This window comes from Pholis gunnellus (genome assembly GCF_910591455.1).
Source record: "Pholis gunnellus genome assembly, chromosome: 16".
Taxonomy (NCBI): Eukaryota; Metazoa; Chordata; class Actinopteri; order Perciformes; family Pholidae; genus Pholis; species Pholis gunnellus.
In genome coordinates, this window is record NC_136543.1 from 12687963 (window position 1) to 12711181 (window position 23219).

The following is a 23219-nucleotide window of genomic DNA, read 5'->3' on the forward strand; positions in this document are numbered from 1 at the left end:
AAGTCTTTATGGAGAACAAACGGCTCCCTGACGCAATGCTTCGGGTTCAGGACACACACTCGCACACAACAACCCATGCCACGCACTCACTGGCTCACCCATGCAGACACACCACATCCTCAACCCACAATCCACAAATCCCCATCCATGCACACCCCCGTTGGCCAGGCCTAATTAGTTATGTGGTCGGCACTCTGCTCCGTCCCTGAGCCCCAAATGGCAGCAGGTCATAAAACCTTAAGTGTTCCACCAGTCAGAGCCGTGCAACTGTGGCCATATATCCTCCATCACGGCCCAGCCAGGGCTGAGTCGTATCAAGGCCCATCTCTCACAGGCCTACTGGCATCCATGAAATCTCTTTATGGCATTTTCAAAGGCTTTTCTACGGGATTTCTGGCACTTCTGCTTTGCATCTCTTTTTTTAAATGCTCCCTCAGGTGAGCTCACACGGAGTCAGACGGGCTCCGGCATTAAACTCTTTCCCAAGGGATCAGAGTTCACACACACACATGTATACACGGGCTCATGCACACACACGGTTAACCCCAAAAGTAAACATTGCTTTTGGTTGGTGAGTTGGATTCCCATAGTTAGTTTGTTTCCATGGTACCTGACACCCACCGTCCTGCCCTCAGTAACCCTGGCAACGACGGACGGGTGTTTCTTGTGACATCATTTTACTTGTTTGTGTGTGTGTGTGTGTGTGTGTGTGTGTGTGTGTGTGTGTGTGTGTGTGTATATGTTTGTCCAATTTCAAACACCTATATATCTTTTAGATACCTCAGGTAGTAACTGAACGATTTGATCATCTGACTTCTCTCTGTGTGTGTGTGTGTGTGTGTGTGTGTGTGTGTGTGTGTGTGTGTGTGTGTGTGTGTGTGTGTGTGTGTGTGTGTGTGTGTGTGTGTGTGTGTGTGTCGCATTCTCCAGTTGGACAGAGGTGGAAACACAAAATATTTTCTTTTCAGTGTCAGGTACTGCCCTTCCGTTGAGCTTTTCCTTTATTTAGACTGCATCATTTTTAAGTAAAAACAATTGTTCAATATTTTTTAGGGCTGGTTTGTGCTAGAAGAGAAGAGGTTTGTCGTCCCACCATGCCATAAATCAAAAGTGTGTATAGCTGGAAGTGAAAAGTGAAAGAACTAGTTGTGTAAAGAATAAAAAGAGACGACTAGAGAGAGAAGTTTAAACCCTGCTGACTTTCTCCCCTCCTCACAGCTGGATAATCAATGCACCGTTTGGGGTGTGAATGTAGGATTGCTAGTTTTGGAAAGTTGCAGAAATTGTTGCACAGAGCGTCCCGAATTATGACGTATGAAAGGTATGTGTGGAGTGGCTTCCCGAAGCTCTTTTAACCACTTGACAAGCAGTTCGGGTGAAGCATACTGGTGCCTTGAATACGAAGCCACGGCCGATTAGCTTAGTTCAGCATGACTGGAAGCAGGGTAACAAAATCAGCTTCAGTTGTCACAAGTTTTTTTTTCCACACAGAAATAACATTGGAATTCATAATGGTCCTCATATCTTTTCAGTTTATTAGATTTGTTGTCTTATTTTCTGTCTGCCCATTTGTTCGTGTGTGTGTGTGTGTGTGTGTGTGTGTGTGTGTGTGTGTGTGTGTGTGTGTGTGTGTGTGTGTGTGTGTGTGTGCAACTGCCCTGGCCAGTGAGATTAATAGGGCTCACTGTAATCAGGAGTTAATGGGAGGCTCAGAGACGTCTAGACAGTGTAACTCCTACACCCAAAACACTGGAGAAATATGGAAAGGACAAAAGGGGGGGAAAAAATAGTTTTAATCTTAACTGTATGCAGCTATTATGATAGTAACATCATCCACAGAGACTAAGCTAATATTGAAAGAATGAGGCCAAATCATAAGAGCATGCACATAAGTGTGAAAGTCAACACAGTGATTTACTTTGGAACAACAAGCTAACCTAAAAAAATGTATTTTTCATCACTCCCTATATACCTTTTGAGAATAAAACGAGAAGAGAGCAGAAATGTGAAGGGGAGTAATGAGGGGAGGGGTAAGAAGAGGAACACACACAGCATATCATCAGACTTTCAGTCACAACCTCCCAAAACCACAGAAAAATAAATAAGCCAAAAGCGGGAGAAAAAAAACGTATGCGTGTGGAAAGAATGATCTCATATTTAGTCATGTAGCTTTACAGAACAATACCCAGGACACAACTAAATATTTAAATTTTATGACAGACTTTTCAAACGGCAGAGCTAAAGGTCCATATTGGAGAGAGAGAAAAAGAGAGAGAGAGAGAAAGAGAGAGAGAGATGAAAACCTGGGTGGCCAAAGTGCTGCTTATGAAGTGTACGTTAGAGCTGATTGCTGGAGAAGCACTTTTAAAGTCATTGACGTGAAGATGAAAGAAACTCCCCTGATCAGTGAACCAGTTGCCAACTCTGGCTAGCAGGCTAATTACAAAAGGCTACATGTGACAAATGTGTTTAGCATAAAAAGAACGACTCAGAGCTCTTCCAATGAGTTTAGAGATGCATGCTGGAGAGAGCAGCTCTCACAGAAGCCGACTTTGAGAGCTCAAGAAGTTCTGGTGCAGCGGCAGCTTTGTCATGGTGGTAAAATAAGAGTAAAGGGTATCATCCACAGGTTTCATCCACAGATAGAGAAAAAATATTTCCATTTGGTGGATATCCACTCGTTACAGATGAGTAGAAACACCAAGAAATCCAGACCGAATCGATTACACTGAATCATGACTTTAAACAGTGGAGCTCCACTTACAGGTGACCAAAATACTGTGGTCAGCTTAGTCGTAATTACCTGTTCTTCATTCTTTGTTGTGTAATATTGAATTGATTACAAGATATCAGAAGAAATGTATTGGGATGCCATTTTGGGTTTGCTGTAGCAGGGCTCCTTTCAGGAACTGCATGTGATCAATCCAGCTGGAAAGCTGTATTGTTTATATGATGATTTGTGACATTTCTCTTCAGTGCTCTCCATATTTTCCAACGTCCCCCTCTTCCTAAGCAGTTCTGGCACCGTGTTGCGTAGAAAAAAAGTCTAATGTGTGCAGAACAGTCGCGCAGAAACACATTTTAAACAATCTGTAAAGAGGAAAAAAAACTCTGCTTTAAGAGATTATGATTTACACCAGAACAAAACCCAGACAAAGACACTTTTATCGCATGAGGGTGAACCTTAAATGACAAAGTGCTATGAGCACACTGCTCCTCTCTACATCATCATCATCATCAAGTGCAAGTGGTGGCATCAGTCTCCTCGTTCTTTCAGACTTCTCGGCATACACCAGAGTTCAAAATATGAGCGTTAAAACAAATGAAACATGGCACCCTGAAAATACACAGCAGAGAGTGGGTGACCTTCTTTCAGAAAATAAACACAGACATTACTCAGACTCCAGGAGTGGGAGTGGGGGGGGGGGTGAGAGCTGAGGCAAGGTGCTGACATGGGTGACCGCTGGGTGGGGGAGCCGCGCAATGAGGTTTTCAGTGTGGCAGTGGAGAAGGGAGAGCAAAGAGGTTGCGTTAAGAGAACAAGGGTAATTTGGCAAGGAGGAGCTGAGGGCTTGCAGCGGTTTGGCGAGTAGGAGGTGAAGCTTTGGAGAAAGGGGGGAGGGAGGAATTGGGAGCAGGGGAGAGCAGGGAGATATATAATGTGGTATTAGGGTTTACCCGACTTCCACACACATGAACCCCACCTTTCGCAGGCCACCCAGCCGTGTAAACACCCCAGTGACTGGCTGTTGTTTAAAGTGTCCAGCCAATCAGAGGGCGGGACCTAGCGGAAGGTGGGACAAGTGAACCAATGAGTCAGCTTCTGGGTGTGGAGAGAGAGAAGGAAAGAAAGGCCAAGAGAGTCCCAGTGACACAATGAAGAAGAGGAAGACGGGTCAGGAGTTAAACTCATCCCCCTCACTCCCTCTGCTTCCCACTGACTCCCTCCCTCTCACATTGTCAACTACAAATTTGCCTAATTGGCGAGACCCTGATAAAGGACAGTATTGCCAATGTACACGAGGCTTACAGTGCAAATATAAGTCTGTAAATGCAGTTACTGTACAACTACATTAATCTGCCTCTGCTTAGCGTTTGTTCCTCCACTCTTACGCCAATGTTGTTTTGTATGTATATGAAAAGAGATGAAAAAGAGGGAGAAAAGTTTCAAGGAGAAAGAAAGAATGAAAGAGAACGAGAGAGGAGTGTCTCGTTTCAGATTTACAGTGGCGGTGGGAGAGATTTGGCAGTGCTCTTACAGCACACTGAGGAAGGAGCCAGAGGAGGAAGACAGATTTACATGGTGAGAACAACTCTGGCTGCTCTGGAGCAGCACACTGAACACATACTGTTCTCGAGTGATCTCTATATTAAAAACAAAACAAAACAAACTGACGAAATGACAACTTCTCCAGCAGTGTGATAAACACAATACTTGCATACTAATAATCCACATTTTTTTCCCACCCTCAGTGATCCATGTGAGAGTAGTGAAATCATGTTTCCCAACAGCCGTTCTTCCCAAGCCGCCTACCAGTACTTAGATTTTATCGTGGTATTAAGGTGATATACGCACTCAACATACAATAGCGATTTAGTGTCAAGATTGTCTTTCTGCTATGTGATGTAAGATAATGCATTTACAATTCATGGACTGAAGTGCTACTTTGCATTTGAAATATAACAATGACATAATAACCTGTCTTGACCAGAAATGTGCAGAATGTATCAGCCACGCTAGCATCATGGACCCTAAGATGATAAAGTAGTGCGTAAATTTAAACGGAGTGGTGTTGATCGCAACATTTGATCGCTTCTTCTTTTCATTGTCATATTGCAATCGGACGGAGCATTACCACCAATATTTGGCCTCGGTTATTGCTCGCCAAAATACCTGACATCTTGTTTGCTAACTTGACAATTGTATTAAAAGTGATAGTAATTAACATGATTTTACATTTAATTTCTTGTGTGTGCCCCCTGTTTTCTACAAGGAGCTGCCATTTTCTTGTCGGTTTGGTGGTTCCTCAATCCTTTCGCTCCGTCACCAAGATAGGGACCATTGACAGTGAGAGGTGTTCAGCGTTCTACACTCAAGTTTTAGAACGTCATGAGTACACCATCCAGGTACTCATTGTGCACTGCATTTTGCCATACTATGCACGTATGCACTTTAAAAAACGAATGGCGGATTAAAAAAGTGTCACCAAAACTTGCTATTAGTATTGTTAATAAAGCGGTCTAACTTCATAACGGGCAACCAAAGGAACAACTAGTAGCCAATATCAGTGACCTGTCAACCAGCATGAGTGAATGGCAACTTCAGTTGAAATGCAAATCTCTGCAAAGCTCCAGAGATATATTGTTCTTGGTCCGACCGTAACCTCTGACCTCCCAGAAGGGACAAGCCAAAGGAGAACTTATCTTTGTGAATCAGTTCATTTGTACAGTATTAATATGATCAGTTACTTGGTTAGTCCAGTTCACTGAAGCTGAAAAACAAATAGCAAGTTCTACAAAAGTATACAATCTGAGACACCACATTAAGTCTTGTTCTAAGATGAAGAAAATCCACTTCACATCCAGACATCTTGACAACATTTTTGGTTTAACACTGAGGTTGTTGCTGTAAAAAACCTTTTTCTGTTTACTTCCACAAACATTTAGTCACACCACAAACTATTATTAATTTCACTCTGTGTAACCAATAATAACAGAGCAGAGCAGGAAACGGGCCATTATGAGTCTCTAAGTGAAGGTCTGTCCTGTGTGTTTCCACTCTGACGATAAACCCCTCTAGGTGTGTGTGTGTGTGTGTGTGTGTCTCTGTCTGTGTCTGTGTCTGTGTGTGTGTGTGTTTGTGTGCCTCTTTCGGGGTTTTACTCCTTATTTAAGACCAATATTTACCCAGCAGCCCCAGGGTGAGATTACCTCATATTCTCCCGCCCAGCTGTGCTTTCTCAGCGTTTCCATGACAACCGGCGGAATGTCCCATCGTGTTTATCTGCCTGCCGGGAAAACAGAGAGCGAGAGGAAGAGGAGGCAGCGCGGGGAGATGGAGAAGATACACTTAGGTTGGAGTGTGTATACAAGGCAGACACTTGTGCTCTCACACTCATGTGTATATGGAATAACCACACAAGAATGCACGAGGCACAAAGTTATGTTGGTGCTGATGTGACTGCTGTTAGAGCTGGTTCACTATATGCAGAATACAATCACGTGATTGTTCAACGCAAACTATGATGACAGCAATGTAGCATCCAAAACTAGTCAATGAATACTTGTCAACAAAGTGTAACATAGTTTTATTCATATATGATTACACATGTGACAAATTCTTGCACTGAAGTATTCACATGTACCCTCATACAACAGTTCGTATGATATATTTCGAAATAAATCGAGTGATCAGTGCGCCTGCACAAGGCTCTGCAGTGCAAAACCTGTTTAGGCAACAAAAACTACTTGGTAAGGTTTAGTATAAGATCATGAATAGGGTTAAAATAACTACCGATGTGGTTTTAGTTTTTTAAGTACGGAAGTTGCACGACAAATAAGTCAACATTGACATCTGGTTTCACACGGTACACGAACAGCGGTCTCCTGGATGAAAGTCTGGTGGTTCTAGAGCTGAGAGGTCATCGAGCAGAGGTCCAGAATCAGATCCAGGTCTGATGAGGGTGTCTTCAGATACTGTGGTCCTGCTCTCTGGAATGAGCTGACTAATGAGTGGAGGTCCACCACTTTTTACCTAATTTGTGTGTGTGTGTGTGTGTGTGTATGTGTGTGTGTGTATTGCTGTGTGGTTGGATGTATGCTTCTATATATATATATATATATATATATTTATGTTTTTTTTGTTACCTATTTTCTTATGATTATGGCTATCCAATATTTTTATATTTTGACTTTAAAATATAAAGCAGTTTGAGTTAATATATAAATAATATTTCCACTATGTCGCCTGTCCTGGCTGCACAATGACGTGGATTACATATGAATTGATTGAGATGTATAAAAATGATAGTGCATTACTTTCGTAGCTGCGTGCACAGTGTATGAGAACGGCCTGGAGTGTTTGTTAATTGATCCTAAACATACAGATCAGTTCATTTTTTACAGTATTAATATGATCAGTTACTTAGTCAGTTAATCAGTTCTGTGAAGCTAAAAGTGAGGATTTTCCAATGCCTCTGGAACAATCCATCATCATGAGTGGGTTTTAAAACCACCAGCATTACAAAAGCTGAATTCATAAACTGTTGGAACAGCACAGTCTTGAGTTGCCCTTGACTAACTTATTTAACCCCAAGAGACTAAAAGTCTGGAGACTGTTGTTGTTCTGGACAGAACCTGTTTATGTATGAAATGTGACCTTTCTCGCTGCCTATTCAATTATTAGGTAAATCAGTGTTTGTGTTCGTAGTCAAACTACCTATTTTAAGATGAAATGAAATGCGAGTTGGTGTCCTCCCCACATAGGGACAACTGTTAACGTCTCCCTGTCTGTCAGCTGTGGCAAAAATACGCTGTATACTGCACAAATGAAGCATGTGAAGTTGTGCGAAATTGTGTGTCAATTTTTGTCATTATTGGTTTTCAGAGAAGTGTGAACAGTGGAAATGGGTAACTGAGCTGTAACCTGAAGGAACATAGTATTCAAGTCAGATTTAAATGATCAGACTCAACATCTTCCACTATCATCATCAGCAACAATAACAAGTTTGGTCTCTGTAATGCAAAGCTCGTTATAGTGTCCGAGCAGTTACACCAGAGGTATAAAGCACAAAGTTACACCAGTGGCTCTCTCTGTAGTCCCTGCAGTGTGGACTCTGTCCTGCCATGGAAACGGACAGTTATTTGCTTTAATTTGCAACAGAATAGCACGTGGTGTATAGTGACTGTTAGGGAATGTTCTATTTGGTCTTCTCCCGGCCTGTTTAAGTGATAAAAGTGTCATTATTTAGCCTCTGAAGCAGAGGGGAGAGTGCAAACAAGACTGTATGACCCTCTGTCAAGAGCCTCCGTTCTTCAGAAGCTCATTAAGGGCCTCCAGGAGGACAGCGCATCAATTGGCAGGGTCCTCCGGCTTCCTCTTGGCATTTTTAAGCCTCTCTCCTTGGATTCACCCCCATTCACCAGCCGACTAAAGTTAGAAATGGACTCGATTTAGAGGTAGAGGGGACATGAAAGATATCGCACTGTGAGGAGGCATAGGCGACTTATTAAAACAGCAGGAAAGGTCCTTGGACTTGAGCCAAATAGGATCTCACCCTGTAGTGCTCTGACCGGATTTGGAGACATTTGGACTTGTTGAGATGCTCCTCTTTTTTTGGTTTCTCCGTCTGCTGAATGAGTTCAGCCAGACCTGAAAGCTTTGATTGGCGTCACTTTTGCGCTTGACCGAATAGCAGACAGGCTATAAAAGTGTCTTATTCTCTGTGAGACTGCTGTATGTGACTGAATGTGGAGATGCAAGACCGCTTAGTCGACTCCACGTTAATAGATTTTGTCAACGACATGAACCTGATGGAGTTTCCCCAAAAGTGCATGTTGGGAGCTAAACAGCAGGTGGATAATGACGCACCCAGCCCGCGGCTGAGCGATTCGCCCTGGAGCGACTCCGAAAACGACGTGCGCACTGCGGATATCTGCGCCGTGATGGGCGCGCCGAAGTACTACAGCCGCGGAGCGCACGGGCACCACAGCAAGTCCAAACGGAGGAGGATCATCTCCGTGGTCCAGCGGCAGGCGGCCAATGTGCGGGAAAGGAAGCGGATGTTTAGCCTGAACGAGGCGTTTGAAGAACTGAGGAGGAAAGTTCCTACGTTCGCCTACGAGAAGAGACTGTCCCGTATCGACACTCTCCGTCTGGCCATCGTCTACATCTCCTTCATGACGGACCTGCTGGAGAACACCTGAGTCAGATTAGTCCAATGTGAACTTTATTCCTTGGAGATTGTATTGCGTTTATTAATGAACTGTTCGAGCTGATGAACTGTTCAAAATGTACATTCATGTCATCTTTACCCAAACTGTGATGTGGGTCAATTTCTGAAATCAAGAAAACCAACACATATGAAACTCAGACGTTTTCTTGACGTTTCAAATATTCCTATCATACAGAAAAGTAAAGCAATTACATCAGAATATTATTTTGCTAACGACATCAATTATTAGACGTGACCTAAACAAGCCGAGAGCACCTCCTCTAAATAGTTGACTTAATATATGTTGTGCCTTAAAATAAATCTATATACTACAATAATGTATTTGTTCTTTGCTACATTTAATTTGAACTAGGACACGATAGCATCATACGATCAGGCTCAGTCAATGCCCTGACAGTTTTATTATCCCAAATCTTTTTTTGTATTATACGGCTGCATTAAAATATGTTAAAAGTGTAAATATTTAAAACAGTAACGTTTAATATAACTTTCTAGAGGATATGCGTACATTTTAGGGACATTTCTATGCAAGACTGAAGCGCCAGGTGTTATTTCAGCACCTTGGAGAGCGGCACAGTCTCACCTGGCCTGATGTCAAACGTTGATCAGGTGTGATTGAGTGCAGCTTTACCTCAAAAGAAAGTTAGAACAAATCTGAAATTTCTATTGGCCTTGTAAAGCCTTTATCAACCGTGTCACGTGCAAATGAGTAAAGATTCGGCGGATTTGAATGGCAAACCCAAAGCTCACTGCGTGACGCTGGATGTTATCTTTAGCACTGAGGTGTTAATTGAGTCTGTTCAGGGAGATCCAGGCCCGAAAGGCGCTGGTGGAGGTTAAGGGACCAGACCGGCACTGCTGCGGACCTCCTCGTGTGTCAACCTCCTAACAGAGGCGAGGCCTCCCTTTAGATAATTCACACCACAGACCACCTCCAACAGTTGCCAGATCTAGTTTCAGCCACATGTAGAGGAATCCCTGCTGGATTTTGATATTGTATCTTGGTAAACCCCAGAGCTGGGTGGCCATGTGTGCGTGTTTAGACTCTGTGTGTGCGAGTATCCCTCTCTCTCTCTCTCTCTCTCTCTCTCTCTCTCTCTCTCTCTCTCTCTCTCTCTCTCTCTCTCTCTCTCTCTCTCTGCCTCTCCCTCTCTCTACCTAGTCCATCTTTATCACCTCCAGTGTTTGCATTGCGCTCCAGCCGTACACCGCCTTCAGCGACCCCGCTGTGAGCACGGATCCGCCCTGAGAGCACCCTGGGACGGCCCGTCTTTTAAACCTGAGCCGCGGTGTCCAGATCCCTGCGGGAGTCAGACCCATTTAAGCGCATACCTCAACGCGGGGCCGCTGACGGGAAAATAAACACCTCGGTCTGCTTATACGAGCAGAGACCTCCTGCTGTGACAACCTCCTGTGTTTCAGTAGGTCTGATATCTTTCACCGCCACCACTGCTCCCATCTCAGGCAGTGTCTAGACCTGTAGAACACACAGCAGGCTAATGGGGGATTTCTGTTATGTTCTCTGTTACTTTTATTCATTTGCGATAGGAGAATGTTAAAGGAACTCTACCTATTTTCACGTATAGCATCGTTTAAAAAAGAAGTTTGAAAATGGCAAAAATTAGCCCTATTGTCAAAACTTGAAAAAAGAGTTGCTTTGTTTGATTTACAATAAATCAAAGAGTAAGCAACAGCATTATTCATTTGGGGCAAAAACAACATCAGTTCCTGTTCTTGCACAAATCTACACCTGTGATTCAATTATACCGCCTTTATACACTTCCCTTACGCAATCTAGCGTAAAGCAGCGTTAAGGAGTCTTAACACCATTTTTGATATTATAGCTAGAACTCTCCTTCCCCTGCAGTATTGTGTTACACCCCTCCTCACCCAATCACAGCGCTCCCCCAAATCCTCCTGCCCGCTATACCCGCTATAAGAGCCCCGGTCGTCCCAGTCGACAGACACCTCTCTCTCTCAGTGGCGCCCACTTCCCTTTGCAGGCCACACTTCTTATTACCTGTCGTGTTTGTTGATGTTGTATGCAGTTCGTTGAATTTGGATCAGGAGTTATTACGCTCCTACAGATATAGAAACGGTTTGGAAGAGACTATGCGGGAAGAGGACACCTCCCCAATGGACAGTGCAGGGAACAGCGAGGAGGAGACCGACCGTCAGCTGCCGCGGAGGGGCGCGAGGAAGCGGCGGGTGACACGGAGGCGCGCGGACGAAGAGGAGGAGGGAGACATCGAGAGTCCGAGCCCCGGGAAGAAGAAATGCAGAAAGAGCTGCGAGGGTGGAGGCGGCAGCGCAGGGAGCGGAGACAGCGAAGCCAGCAGCCCCGAGCCCTCCTTCGATGACCTACAGACACAGCGCGTGGTGGCCAACGTCCGCGAGCGGCAACGGACGCAGTCCCTCAACGAGGCATTCACGTCGTTACGTAAGATCATTCCCACCCTCCCGTCGGACAAACTCAGCAAGATCCAGACGCTGAAGCTGGCGGCCCGGTACATCGACTTCCTGTGCCAAGTTCTGCAGAGCGATGAGCTGGACGCGCGAGGGACCAGCTGCAGCTACGTGGCGCACGAGCGCCTGAGCTACGCGTTCTCGGTCTGGAGAATGGGGGGCTCGTGGTCCTTGTCTACAACTACCCACTAACAGGGATGCTGTGGGTGGTACAGAAAGGTAAGATGAGTGACTTTCACTATTCATCCAGCAGGGAGACGAGCTGTGCCAAAATGCACATTTTACGCACAACCACCCGGATGAGAAGTAGTTGTAATGTTCCAATATAGCATTAGCTGCAATATCTGTATGGCATAAACCACTCCTAAAACTCATTAAGTCTGTTTCATTTCGTAATGAAAGGGCTCTGAATAAAAATATAAAAAAATAAAAATATTTGCCACATGATTTGTAAGACAGCCACAACATTTCACCACCTTAAACTTAAACTGCTGCTCACAAAGTGTGAAATATGCATTTTGTCTGAATATATAGAGATGTTTGCATTGCTTATGGCTACCTCATAGGTCACAACCAGATTACATTACTGTCATTTTTATTTTTCTTAATCAGATTTATATTTCTTTCACAGATTATCCAGCCTGAAGAACCAGTGGATCAGATGGACTGAAACAGGCTTAACACAACTGAGGAGCCAGGGACTGTGCTTCAGGCCTCAGAGGAGAGCAGCCTTTTCATATTTCCCGTTGCAAGGACTGTAATGTTTGCAGGGGAGCACTTAGGACAGACAGGACGGATATGAAGAAAGAAAGACCACTGCGACTATGAATGTTGTAAAAACAAAATGAGCTCTGAGGAACTGCTCTGTTTTGAAACATGAGAGAAAAATGACAATTCATTCCACATTCCCTGTGACATTGTTTCACAGCAAATGAAGTATTTTGTATTTATTTTTCTACACAGACTCGAATTTCCTTCTCCCCACTCAAATAAAAGTTATTTATTTTTGGGATATTACAGAATTCAGTGGATGGATCAGGAGTCTGCACATTTTGAGTGTTGTAAATATTTGGTAATATCTTGAATAAAAGATATGAAAGTATCATTATTACCTCTCAATTGTCTAGATATTCATTATAGGCTTCAATTTCAGCTCTATAACAAGAGGCTGAGTCACAAAGTAATAAAACAAGGGTGGTTATTTGACAATCTTTTTAAAAAAATACCTGACATTTTTGGCAACAAACTCATGTCCCATAGTCTTTGAGCCAATGTAGAGAGTTTATTTTCATTGTTTGTTGCTGAATCTCCAGTTAACTACTAAACCACAGTGGAGGGGGCAAAAGAAAACATCTCATACCCGTGGCTTAGTCTGTAGTGATTTCTTGAGCTCGGGGATCTGGGGAAGCCATAATTAGCCGGTGGTCTGTTTGAACAGCGTGAATGTAGAGCTGTGGGAGGCATGCATGATATTCCCAGATGTCCTCCAAGCCACAGGTCAGCATGGGAGTCTCCTGCAGGTGCTACAGCAGCTACCCCAAGAGCTCTAACAGATATAAGGGTTGGATGCGGGTCATAAAGCAAACTGAATAGCCTGCGTGGTTACATAACTGATGAAAAAGAAGTAGTTATTAACCTATGAACACCATGATTAAAACAACAAAGACAAATGGGAAAAGACAATCATCTTAAAAGGTATTATTTTAAACTCCAAACTGTCTTTTGATTTTAAATCTTTCCTAAATCTTTCAAATTATTGAATTGAAATGATGATGCGTTCAGGTTGTGTCACTAAAAGACTTTTCTCCCTGAAACAATATGCATAAAAACTACCCCTAGAAACTGAGCAAATATAAGACTTTCATAGGTACAATCAATCAACAATCACTCCTCTCAGGCTCATGAACCAAACCTATCAATCTGCAGAAAATAAGTCTTCTTGAGCAAAACTCAACAAAAGCTTAATCACCAATTGAGCATTTGCACCCTTCCTGCCCAAAACATCTCTATAAAATGTATAAATGCAAATATCAATGCATTTTCTGGACTAAAATAGATCCTTAGATGTATTCAGGGGAATGTAGGACTAGAACAAGTCCAGGACTAGGACTAGATGGGGCCCCATTGCCTTTACTTGCCAAAAGTTTCCTTCCCGTAAATGCCCCGTGATAAATGCTTAAAGATGACACAGTTCCTACATGAATAGGCTATTACAGGAGCACTTGGAACTGTCATAGATGAAAGATACTGAGAAACACCTAATAGTGCGTTCCATATCTCTCCATAGGGTTGTTGAGCGATGATTATGGGAGCATTACTGTGTTTTTGCTTCACGGGTTGCGTGTGGAAGGTAAAGCCATCAGCTCTGACCCGAGGTCCTCGCCTGCCATCGGGGGGAATCGATTCCCACCCTCAGATCACCGTGGCCGTGTTATCTTAAACTTGAGGCTGTTGCTCTGACACGGAGGAATGTCACCTCTGAGGCTCCGAAGCACACACTCACACAAACACACACATATATATATATGTTATACACACACCGATGGAGATTTCTCACGCCTACCAAACAGGGAAATACATTCCACAGAGAGAGAGAGGGGGAAGAGCGACTCAGCTCCTGCCCCACTTTGATGTTTGAAGGTAATGGGATGACCGCTTGCTATCAGCGTGAAGGCATCTGGCTCTCTGGTTATAAGTGTGCTATGATAAACTCTTTGATGACTGACACACTCTCGCTCATTAATCACAGTTTATATCTCCTTGCTATGGGCTTGCAGTCTTTACACTGATCTAAGAGTCAAAGGTGCAGGCCCGTGTGTGTTTTAGTAAAACCAGGAGCTGTAAATCTTTGTAAGGATGGGTTCCTCACTCCTCTACATATAGACAGTTGGTCCATCGTGTTGTTTGTTTGCTCGTTTAAACTAGCAGAGGCCCTCCTGTCTTATCTCTCATTTTACTTATTTCAGCTTGATGTCTCCCTCATTTCCATTTCCCTTTACAGTTCTACCTTTATGGGGGTAACAAGAGCTGGTTAACATTAAACCTCAACAACACAAAAAGACAGGGGGAGAGGAAGCTGGACTGAGACACACACACACACACACACGCACACACACACACACACACACACGCACTCACACACACACACACAAGAGGAGAGAGAGAGACTAGATTTGCAAGCCTGGTTTCCATTAGTGCTAATTATCTGTTTCATCTCAACGTGAAGCAGTGAGTTTGTGTGTGTGTGTGTGTGTGTGTGTATTTTTGTTATGGTGTAAGTGTATATATGTATGTGTGTGTGTGCATTGGAGTCTCTTTTTGTTTGTTTTCTGCTTTTGACTCATGCATCTCAAATCAAGACAATCATACTTGAGGACATTCTCTGAAATACTGCTTTGTATTTCACTTCAACCCCCACCTCCACTATATAGCAGCAATTGTGAGCATGTGAGATCTTAAACATTTAATTCTCCTTTTTCCAGCCTTTTCTGTCTTTTAGTTGATGGGAGGCATCTAATAAGTTTGATGTGATGCTGAATAGAAACAAGTAACAAGTTTGGTTTGGTTGATGAGTCCAAAATGTCTTGCTCAAAGGCATGGTTGGTAATCTTCTTCAAAACAATATTTTGTTGAAATACTCATTACTTCCTGACAGCAATCAATGAGAAGAATGCTTTGTCAGAACAGCATGGTATCTGTGGCTGTCGCAGGACTGTAAAAAGCCCGTCCAATCATTCCATTTAGCCCAAATGAAATGATTGGACGGACTGCCTGCCTGTCTTCCTGCAACTATTCTGCCCTTGCACTCATTGCTCATCACCACACAAGCAAAAGTAGAAATGTTCATTGTTTATTATGTTTATGTTTATATAATAATAATTTTGTCGGAGGGGTCTTGGATGGAGGACCGAAAGGGATGACTGTCGGTGTTGCCAAGTTGGCAACTTTCTCGCTAGATTTGGCAACTTTTGGATCTAGTGCCGCTAGCTACTTTCATTTGAAAAGAGTTGGCAACACTGGGCTGGGTTTATCAGTTGGATATGTTTTAAAATCCAGTGTAAACACTCGATTTAATTCAACAGACTTTATTGGCATGACGTTTGATATGTGTCGCCAAAGCACAATTTTGTTATGAAATACAATGAATAAAATAAACAAGTGGGAATGGAAATCACTGGAGTATCCCTTTAATGGCACACAGCCTCTTTAGTTAATAATTTGCAGTGAAATAATAAGAGGAGCATTTTTCAGGGAGCTATGTGAAAGCAAGCAAGCAGGAAGGAATAGAGTGACAGAGGAGTGACAGATAGGAAGTGAGGGCAAAGCAGCGCAGTAACATAATGAGCGCTCACACATTCCCTGAGGTCGGTGCCAACTGCACCTATCACTCCTGACCTGTGACCTCTCAAACTGACCCCGTCCCCAGACTACAGGGACCCCCAGCTGGACCACGAGCCACCACATTCACGTCGACAAAGCATCCACTCAGTTCACTAATACCTCTCAGATGGATGGGCAGAAGAGTACAGAGGGACGGGGTACGGACGGTGGAGAACACGGGTGGGGAGAAACATGGCGGCGGCATTTCAAAATGAACGTACAAGCGAGAAAAAGAGGAAGCAGCTCAAGAAAAGGGGGCAGGAAGGAGGGCCCAAACTTGAGAATCCTCTCAGCGCTCCTGCCCGAGGCTGTTTATCTTGCAGATTGAGTTAAGCGCAAGCCTCTTATAACTCTCCACATACCAGACAATATCACAGTGACCCTGTTTTACGAATATAAACATACGCACTTTATCAAAGACCAGCACAGCTCATTCAAACAGATCAGCTCTTTCTCCTAACTTAATTAACCTCGCCTTATACAAAGTTCCTTTATTGGATTTGGAGTTTTCTAATTCTGGCTTTAAATGGGGAACTTTAGGGGGTCTGTTAATGGAGATTGAGTAGGTTTTCTCCATGTTTACCTTATAAAACCACAGTGGTCTCTTATCATGCATACGTCTATGGACTATCAGTGTGGAAAAGGCTGAGGTCACGCACAACACACCGTGTGTTTTTTTTCTGGAGAGAGAGGCCATTGTCTGACTGAACACAGGTCCATTCACAATGATGGGAGTGTGGCTGTCAGTCGGGAAATGTATGTTTCCTTGTTGTGTTAATAGTATTGAGAATTGTCCTGACTCTGCTCAAACACACACACACACACACACACACACACACACACACACACACACACACACACACACACACACACACACTCAGTGTTGCATCATCCTGGATTATATAAAGTTTGAGCTTTTCCCTGTTGAAAGCAATAACCAGAGTGGAGCCATAGTTTACTGGTGTTCTGAGGGCCCCTGTCATGAGCGAGTATGTGCACACACACACACACACACACACACACACACACACACACACACACACACACACACAAGGGTAAAGTTAGGGATGACTTGGCAGTAAAAGCGACTCCAGTATTAGTGTTGGTCTAAGGGGAGCTGTGCTGGGAGAGAAATAGACGTTGAAATCTTCAGCCTTTCCTCTGGTCTTTACTGTGGGGTGGTCTCTCTCTTTCTTTCGCCACCTTCTTTATTTCTCCGTCTTCAGTATTTCTCTCATGACTTTAAGGTGGTCTGTCTTGATTCTGTCTTTCCATCATCCCAAATCTCCCTCTTCATCGTACCCTCTCCTCATATCTATCCTATAATCTCCTTTACTTTGTTTAATATCTCCCCTCTCTCATTTCCTCCTCTTCTTCAAACTCCCTCCCCTTTTACCCTTTTTGTTTACCTCCACACACAAAAACAAAAACACTCATCATGCCTCACTATTTACTCAGTGCCGTTCGCCAAAAGTGTGTGTGTGCAGCGCCAGAAAGTGTGAGTGTTCTTGGAGGAAAACCAAGCCGAGACGAAAAGAAAGATGCCGGGACTGTAAGAAAACAAAGTCTTGCTGATGCTGTGATTATCGCTGGCCTGCATTTTTAAAGCCTCCGAATCAGTGTGTGTGTTTTTCTTTACATGGCAAAAAGTTTAAAATTATAACATTGTTTGTTTCTGCCTGTTTCTCCCTTTCTTCTCTCTCAGAAGGTGTTGGTTGTGTGATTTTATAAGCCTGGCGTTTGGTGTCACATGAACCGTTAGCTTGTTTTTCTTCTGGTCCTGTAAAACAGGCCTAAATGCCTCATAACTCTCTTACCCTGGAGATGGTTAGTGCCAACTTCCAAAAGTCTATCTCATACACACACACCTACACACACACACACACACACACACACACGTACAACTAACAGGAAAAGTGTAAAGTAACACCAACTATTTAAAAAAAGAGGCAAAAGGTCTTGTTGAGACCAAAAGCACATATAAATGCAATGACGGACACATAAACCCAGACATGGTGAGAGAGAGAGAAGAGTGTGTGTGTGTGTGTGTGTGTGTGTGTGTGTGTGTGTGTGTGTGTGTGTGTGTGTGTGTGTGTGTGTTTCCAGCAAACTAGTTTCAAGAAATGATGGCATAGTAAAAAGCCAGGCGCCAGGATTACAACATGGCAGAGTGTGTGTGTGTGTGTGTGTGTGTGTGTGTGTGTGTGTGTGTGTGTGTGTGTGTGTGTGTGTGTGTGTGAGCACATGCATTTGGGAGAGTTATAAATAGTTGTATCATCTGGAGTATATTATAGTGTATAAGTGAACAGGTCCGCTACCTGCAGCCACTAAACCTCAGAACAGTAACTGCCATGCCCCAAGATGGTCTCACACACAGAGAGAGACATTCAATCAATAAAGAAAAAGTACTTTAGCAAAACTGAGTACAAACAAAGTGCTGAACAGACAGACGTCTGAGAGGAAGTGCCTCACATGATAACACAACCTGACCGTGGTGAATCTCCACAGCTTTGATTAGAAACCACGGGGGATATCAACTCTGCTATTAAACGGTGGGCTTGACAGGGAGGGGAAACATTATGTCTGAACAAGGTTGTTTAGCTTACAACTGGCCGTTCACCACTTCCTGAGACCACACGCATGAACAGCACCTGCATTAATGCATTAATCCACACAGAAATATGTGGGGAAGGTTTTGCACTGAAATAATACAGGTTGCATTGCAGAGTGAGTAAAATGCCCAAATTGTGCTATTAAAACCTTCATTACCTTCATCATAAGATCATCCACTGCGTTTTTGTTGTGTCTGGATTCTCAACCCCCAAATCCGTAACTTCTCTGTGCATTTTCACACTCATTACTCCTATATACAAATCTCTAAAGCCCAAATTATTTGAATTACTTTTATATCTTACAAAGTCCTGCTTTCACTTCATCTTCTTTCCAAGTATGCCACAAATGTAAGGCCCCCAAAAATCAGGAGTTGGTGCAGGAAGTGGACCCTCCCCCCATAGCACATTTACACTCGCACACTGAAACTTGAGCCACAGGAAGTGGTCCTGCGCAGCATCATGTCAGGGCAGATTAATTATTCACCATTTGAAAAATGCACCTTTTTCTCCTCTCCTATATTTTCCTCCTCCCCCTCTACTCCACTGTTTTCATTTAAGGTCCTCCAGAGAGGAACAGTCAAGGAGACAAAAAGCTCTGCTACCTGCGTTATCTCAAACTGAGCTGCGTTCAGACTCAAAATGAGCTGCTGCTGTGGTTGCACAGGCCCCAAATTCCGGGAAATATTCTCCTGTGGTGTTCCCTGAAGACTTGCGGTATTCCTGCCCACAGTATCCCCACAACGCCTTTGTGGAATTTCCTAAATGGATGAAAAGCAGGTTTATTTAAACTCTTTTGAAAAGTGAAATATATATCTTGCTTATCTCTCCACAGCTGTATCATTTTACTGTATAAACCCAACTGTGAAAAGACTGAGGGAGAGAATAAAAAGAACAATTTTGTGCTGGTTTTATGAGAATAGAGTGAACAAACAATAAAACCAACCAGTTAACACATAACGTGGGCGATTAAAACTATAAAACGTCCTTCCAGAGACTTCACCTGCAACTTTACTTTGTTTTAGCAAGTTCCCAGCTCAAAAATAGATTTGTGTTTGTTTAGAATTGTGTATAATAATGCTTGATCTATGGACTAATTGATAAAGTTATTACAGGAAATCCTCACAAACAGTTGAGACATTTTATTTTTCTTGACTATAAACTGATGTGGGACCCATGTGATGAAATTGAGGCTAGCAAAAGTATTTTATTATGTATTATTCTAGTGATATTAATCACAACATGCTCTTTGTACTTTCAATGTTTTAACCCCATTAGAATCAGCATGCACTTTGACAGTCCATGCTCACCATGTGACAACACATTTTATTTGCAATCATTTGTTGGATTGATAGCACAACATTTTTACCGCTACCAGTTTTAGTACATTTATCCATCCCTTTTATTGTCTTGTTGAGCAGAAGTTAAGATCAAATGAGCTGGATGAAAAAAGTCCATGAAAAAACATTGCAGGAACTAAATTGTCATTGCAAACACTGCTACAATGATTGGTTATATTTGGTTACATGCAAGTTGGTACTTTATGGGCTCGATAGGCACATTCCTGTTCCTTGTAATATTTGTGACTGATGTACCTGTAATCTATGAGTGGCTGAGGCTCAGGTGGTAGGGTAGCTCATCCATTAATCATAGGACTTGATTTTGATCCCCAGCTCCTCCTATTTGCATGTGAAATCATCCTTGAGCAAAACAGTGAACCTTAAACCTTTCCTGTGTGTACCCATGGGTGGATGAGAGACTTGCTTCATTCTACTCTGGTTTAAATCGCTCTGTAAATGAAGATAATTTATCTCACGTTGCTTTGAATACTTGAACATAAAAGCGCTAAATGCCAGACATCTTTCATAGCTAACAAATTAAATTAAAGTCCTTCAAAGTCCTTCTATGCGTTGTACTTCTTGTTATTTTTTCCTCTCATTTTTATAATGCATTGTGGTTAGAGTTTGTCTCTCTTTGTGGAATGTCATGCCAAAGGTTATTCACTGAAAAATATGTGCCCACGAGGCCGGTAAACTATCCAGCTTATGTTGTGCATGTGCGTCAGCGGTTAGTATGTGACCACAGGGATGTGCACACAGCGCTACAATGACACAGTCATTTTTTACCAGGAAGTGTCCACTCTCCTCCTGTCACACTGTGACTGTGTGGATTAAGCTGAGGTCAGGGGGAGAAGGTTGTGTTAAGTGGAGTTTGGTGGAGCAGCGGCCAAACACACTTTCCCCTCAGGCAAGTGGTCGAAGGACAATTGAGGGCATACATATACACACTCACACACACTCACATACCCACAAGCGGTTGATTCTGAAGCAAACCTCTTGCCCCATTAATACCCACAGTGCCTTGGGCTGCTTGGCCCGCTGGCCTACCCTGGTGACCCTTGTTACTGTGGTGATTAAATATTGGGAGCCTTCATCTGCAAACATTTAGCCAGTGTCACCCTGCTACCGCGGGCTCAGCAGCAACACACACAAACATGCGACTGAGGTCACATTGTGCCACATAATTAACAACTGACAAATGAATATCTTGTCGCTGCAACTGCTGTCGAACGCTGATCCATTTTTACCAGTTAAAGTGATACTCTGCCTTAACGCATAAGTATAAAAAATCTCACCCCAAAGGGGCTGTAAAAAGTTTATAGTTTCCTTTTTGACAGAAAACAGAGGCTGTGGTCAGAATTCAGCAGCATAATTCACACTGTCCATCTGTGCTCCAAACGCTTCTGCCAAAATCTGGCTACTGACACACTTTTTGTTAGAATTTGTCAGAGCAATACTGTTACATAATACATAAAAGTAGTGCAATAAGCCCCGTGAGGTGATTATTTATCTATATTTGTAGTAAAATCTGTCAGTATCACTTTACTGTTAAAGGATTTAACACTTGCTTTACAAAATCCTCAAAAAAATCTCAAAATACAACGTGCCAGGATGAAGGTTTCTTTTATTGTAAAAGGTGACATTTTGGAGATCCAACAATAAAGATATGTACCTATAACACACATTTCCTTCGTCATTAAATTACCGTTGGCTGTCACATTCCACCTCCTGACCTCTGAACTATGACACGCAGGTCCTCCTCCTCCAGGCCAAACCACCATGGACACTCGGCCTCAGGTCAGTCGTTCGCTTACTAAGCAGCGCGAAGGAGGTCGTTACATCTGGAAATAAGTCTCCTCGAAATGACACATTTTTAAGTTATTAAGCAACTCAACTGGACGTATGGTCATCCAACAAATGCAAACAGGTTAATATTATGTCGGACATCCAAAAAACGTAACATCCCAGTATTGACCACAACAGTTTTAGTGTTCTCTTAAAAGATGTGCTGCTATATGACGGATCTGCACACAGCCTCTTTGGCCAAAGTCTTTCTCATTAAGAGTGATGGAGCAGGTAAGACATACACAGGAACTCTGGCCTCCAGTCTGGCCGAAGCTCACACTGGTGGAGAGTGCAGTACCACAAAAAGAGAAAAAAAGGCTCAGTCAAGAGACACCACCAATTAAAAAATCAGATCAAACCAGAGCAGGCGAGCATACACAAGCAGCTGCTTGGGGCTCTGCAGACCACATGACAGCCACATTTTTACTTTAATGACAGGTTCACAATTTCCCACGTCAGTCTTAAAACAATAGTCAGGTGCTCATATGAGCAGTGAAACTGTTTTTGCATGCTTTGATTATTCCTCGTCCTTTCCTGGTGGAAGAAATCCACAGTCCTTGTTCTGTGCAAAAAAAATGCACTCAAAGGTTTATCTGAAGTCAATTTGAGACTCCAGCAGTCTGAGTTCTGGCATATTTTCAAAGTTATATTCCCAGTTGAATTGCATGAAAGAGTAGTAAAAAGAAAAAGAGAATTTTGCTCTAAAAGAGATATTTGCTTGATTTCACTCATTTTGAGAATTAAAGCCTCGTGTAAGCTTCAGAAAACATTTTCGCAGAGAACAAGGACTTTTACTTGAAATATTTAAAATGTGCTGTCACACTTTGAGCCAAATGAATAAATGTTTATGCTATAGCAGACCTCAACTTCCTCTCAGTATGTTATTTGTGTAAGTGGATCTGCTGTGCTTTTGTGCTCTTCTTCAAGGGATTGTTGAATGTTTGTGAAACTATGATTGCACAACGTGATTTATTAGAGACATTCCACTGCTTCTTTTTAGGCCTTCCACTCACAGTTACAGGAAGTGGGATGGATTGATAGTGACATCTAGCGGTAAAGATAGAACACTGCATGTTAGGAGCTGTGAAAATAGTGTCTGTGCAGTCTATAAAAACCTATTTTTTTGAGACCATTTGAGAAATTCAGAGGTTTGAAGACATGGCATGAAAAGAAATGTCCTTTTTGTATTTGCTTTTATTGTTTTAAAAGCTCGGCACGTGGTGCATTGATGAGCTCACCAGCAAAACGGGTTGATCAACAAGCCACTGTTATCTTTATTCCAGCATATTTGAAATGACTTGACCTCTTAGAACTGGATGCAAAAACACCAATAAGCTTGTCACATGTTTTGCTCATAAAAGGCCTGTAGCTCATAAAGCGTGGGTATAAAGTCTATACTGTTGTAACTTGCCTGTGGGTTTTTGAGTGTGTGGTGAGGTAGACTGACAGAGAAAAAGACAGAGGGAAATAGGGACACAAGAAACATGAGAGGGCATGGGAGATATCTTTTGTGTGCTCCTGGGTGTTAGAAGAATGGGCAGCCTGGTGAGTGCGCTCCGCTCTCCTGGACTTAGACGAGCCAGAGACTTTATTTTGCTTCATCCCTGCCTTCCTGCCGGGCCTCC

The 23219-nt window shown here is 43.0% G+C and overlaps 2 protein-coding genes across 2 annotated transcripts; both read left to right on the forward strand.

Annotated features, from left to right (window-relative positions):
- Positions 1-8475: 8475 nt before the first annotated feature.
- Positions 8476-8925, forward strand: LOC306708816 (fer3-like protein; the record flags this gene model as incomplete). The annotated part of the gene is made up of 1 exon (XM_079176757.1): positions 8476-8925. One exon carries the CDS (start codon positions 8476-8478, stop codon positions 8923-8925), a length of 450 nt encoding a protein of 149 aa, XP_079032883.1.
- Positions 8926-10955: 2030 nt separating this feature from the next.
- twist1a (twist family bHLH transcription factor 1a) lies at positions 10956-12432 on the forward strand. The gene is made up of 2 exons (XM_079176483.1): positions 10956-11639; positions 12052-12432. Exon 1 carries the CDS (start codon positions 11067-11069, stop codon positions 11610-11612), a length of 546 nt encoding a protein of 181 aa, XP_079032609.1. The 5' UTR covers positions 10956-11066; the 3' UTR covers positions 11613-11639; positions 12052-12432.
- Positions 12433-23219: the final 10787 nt, after the last annotated feature.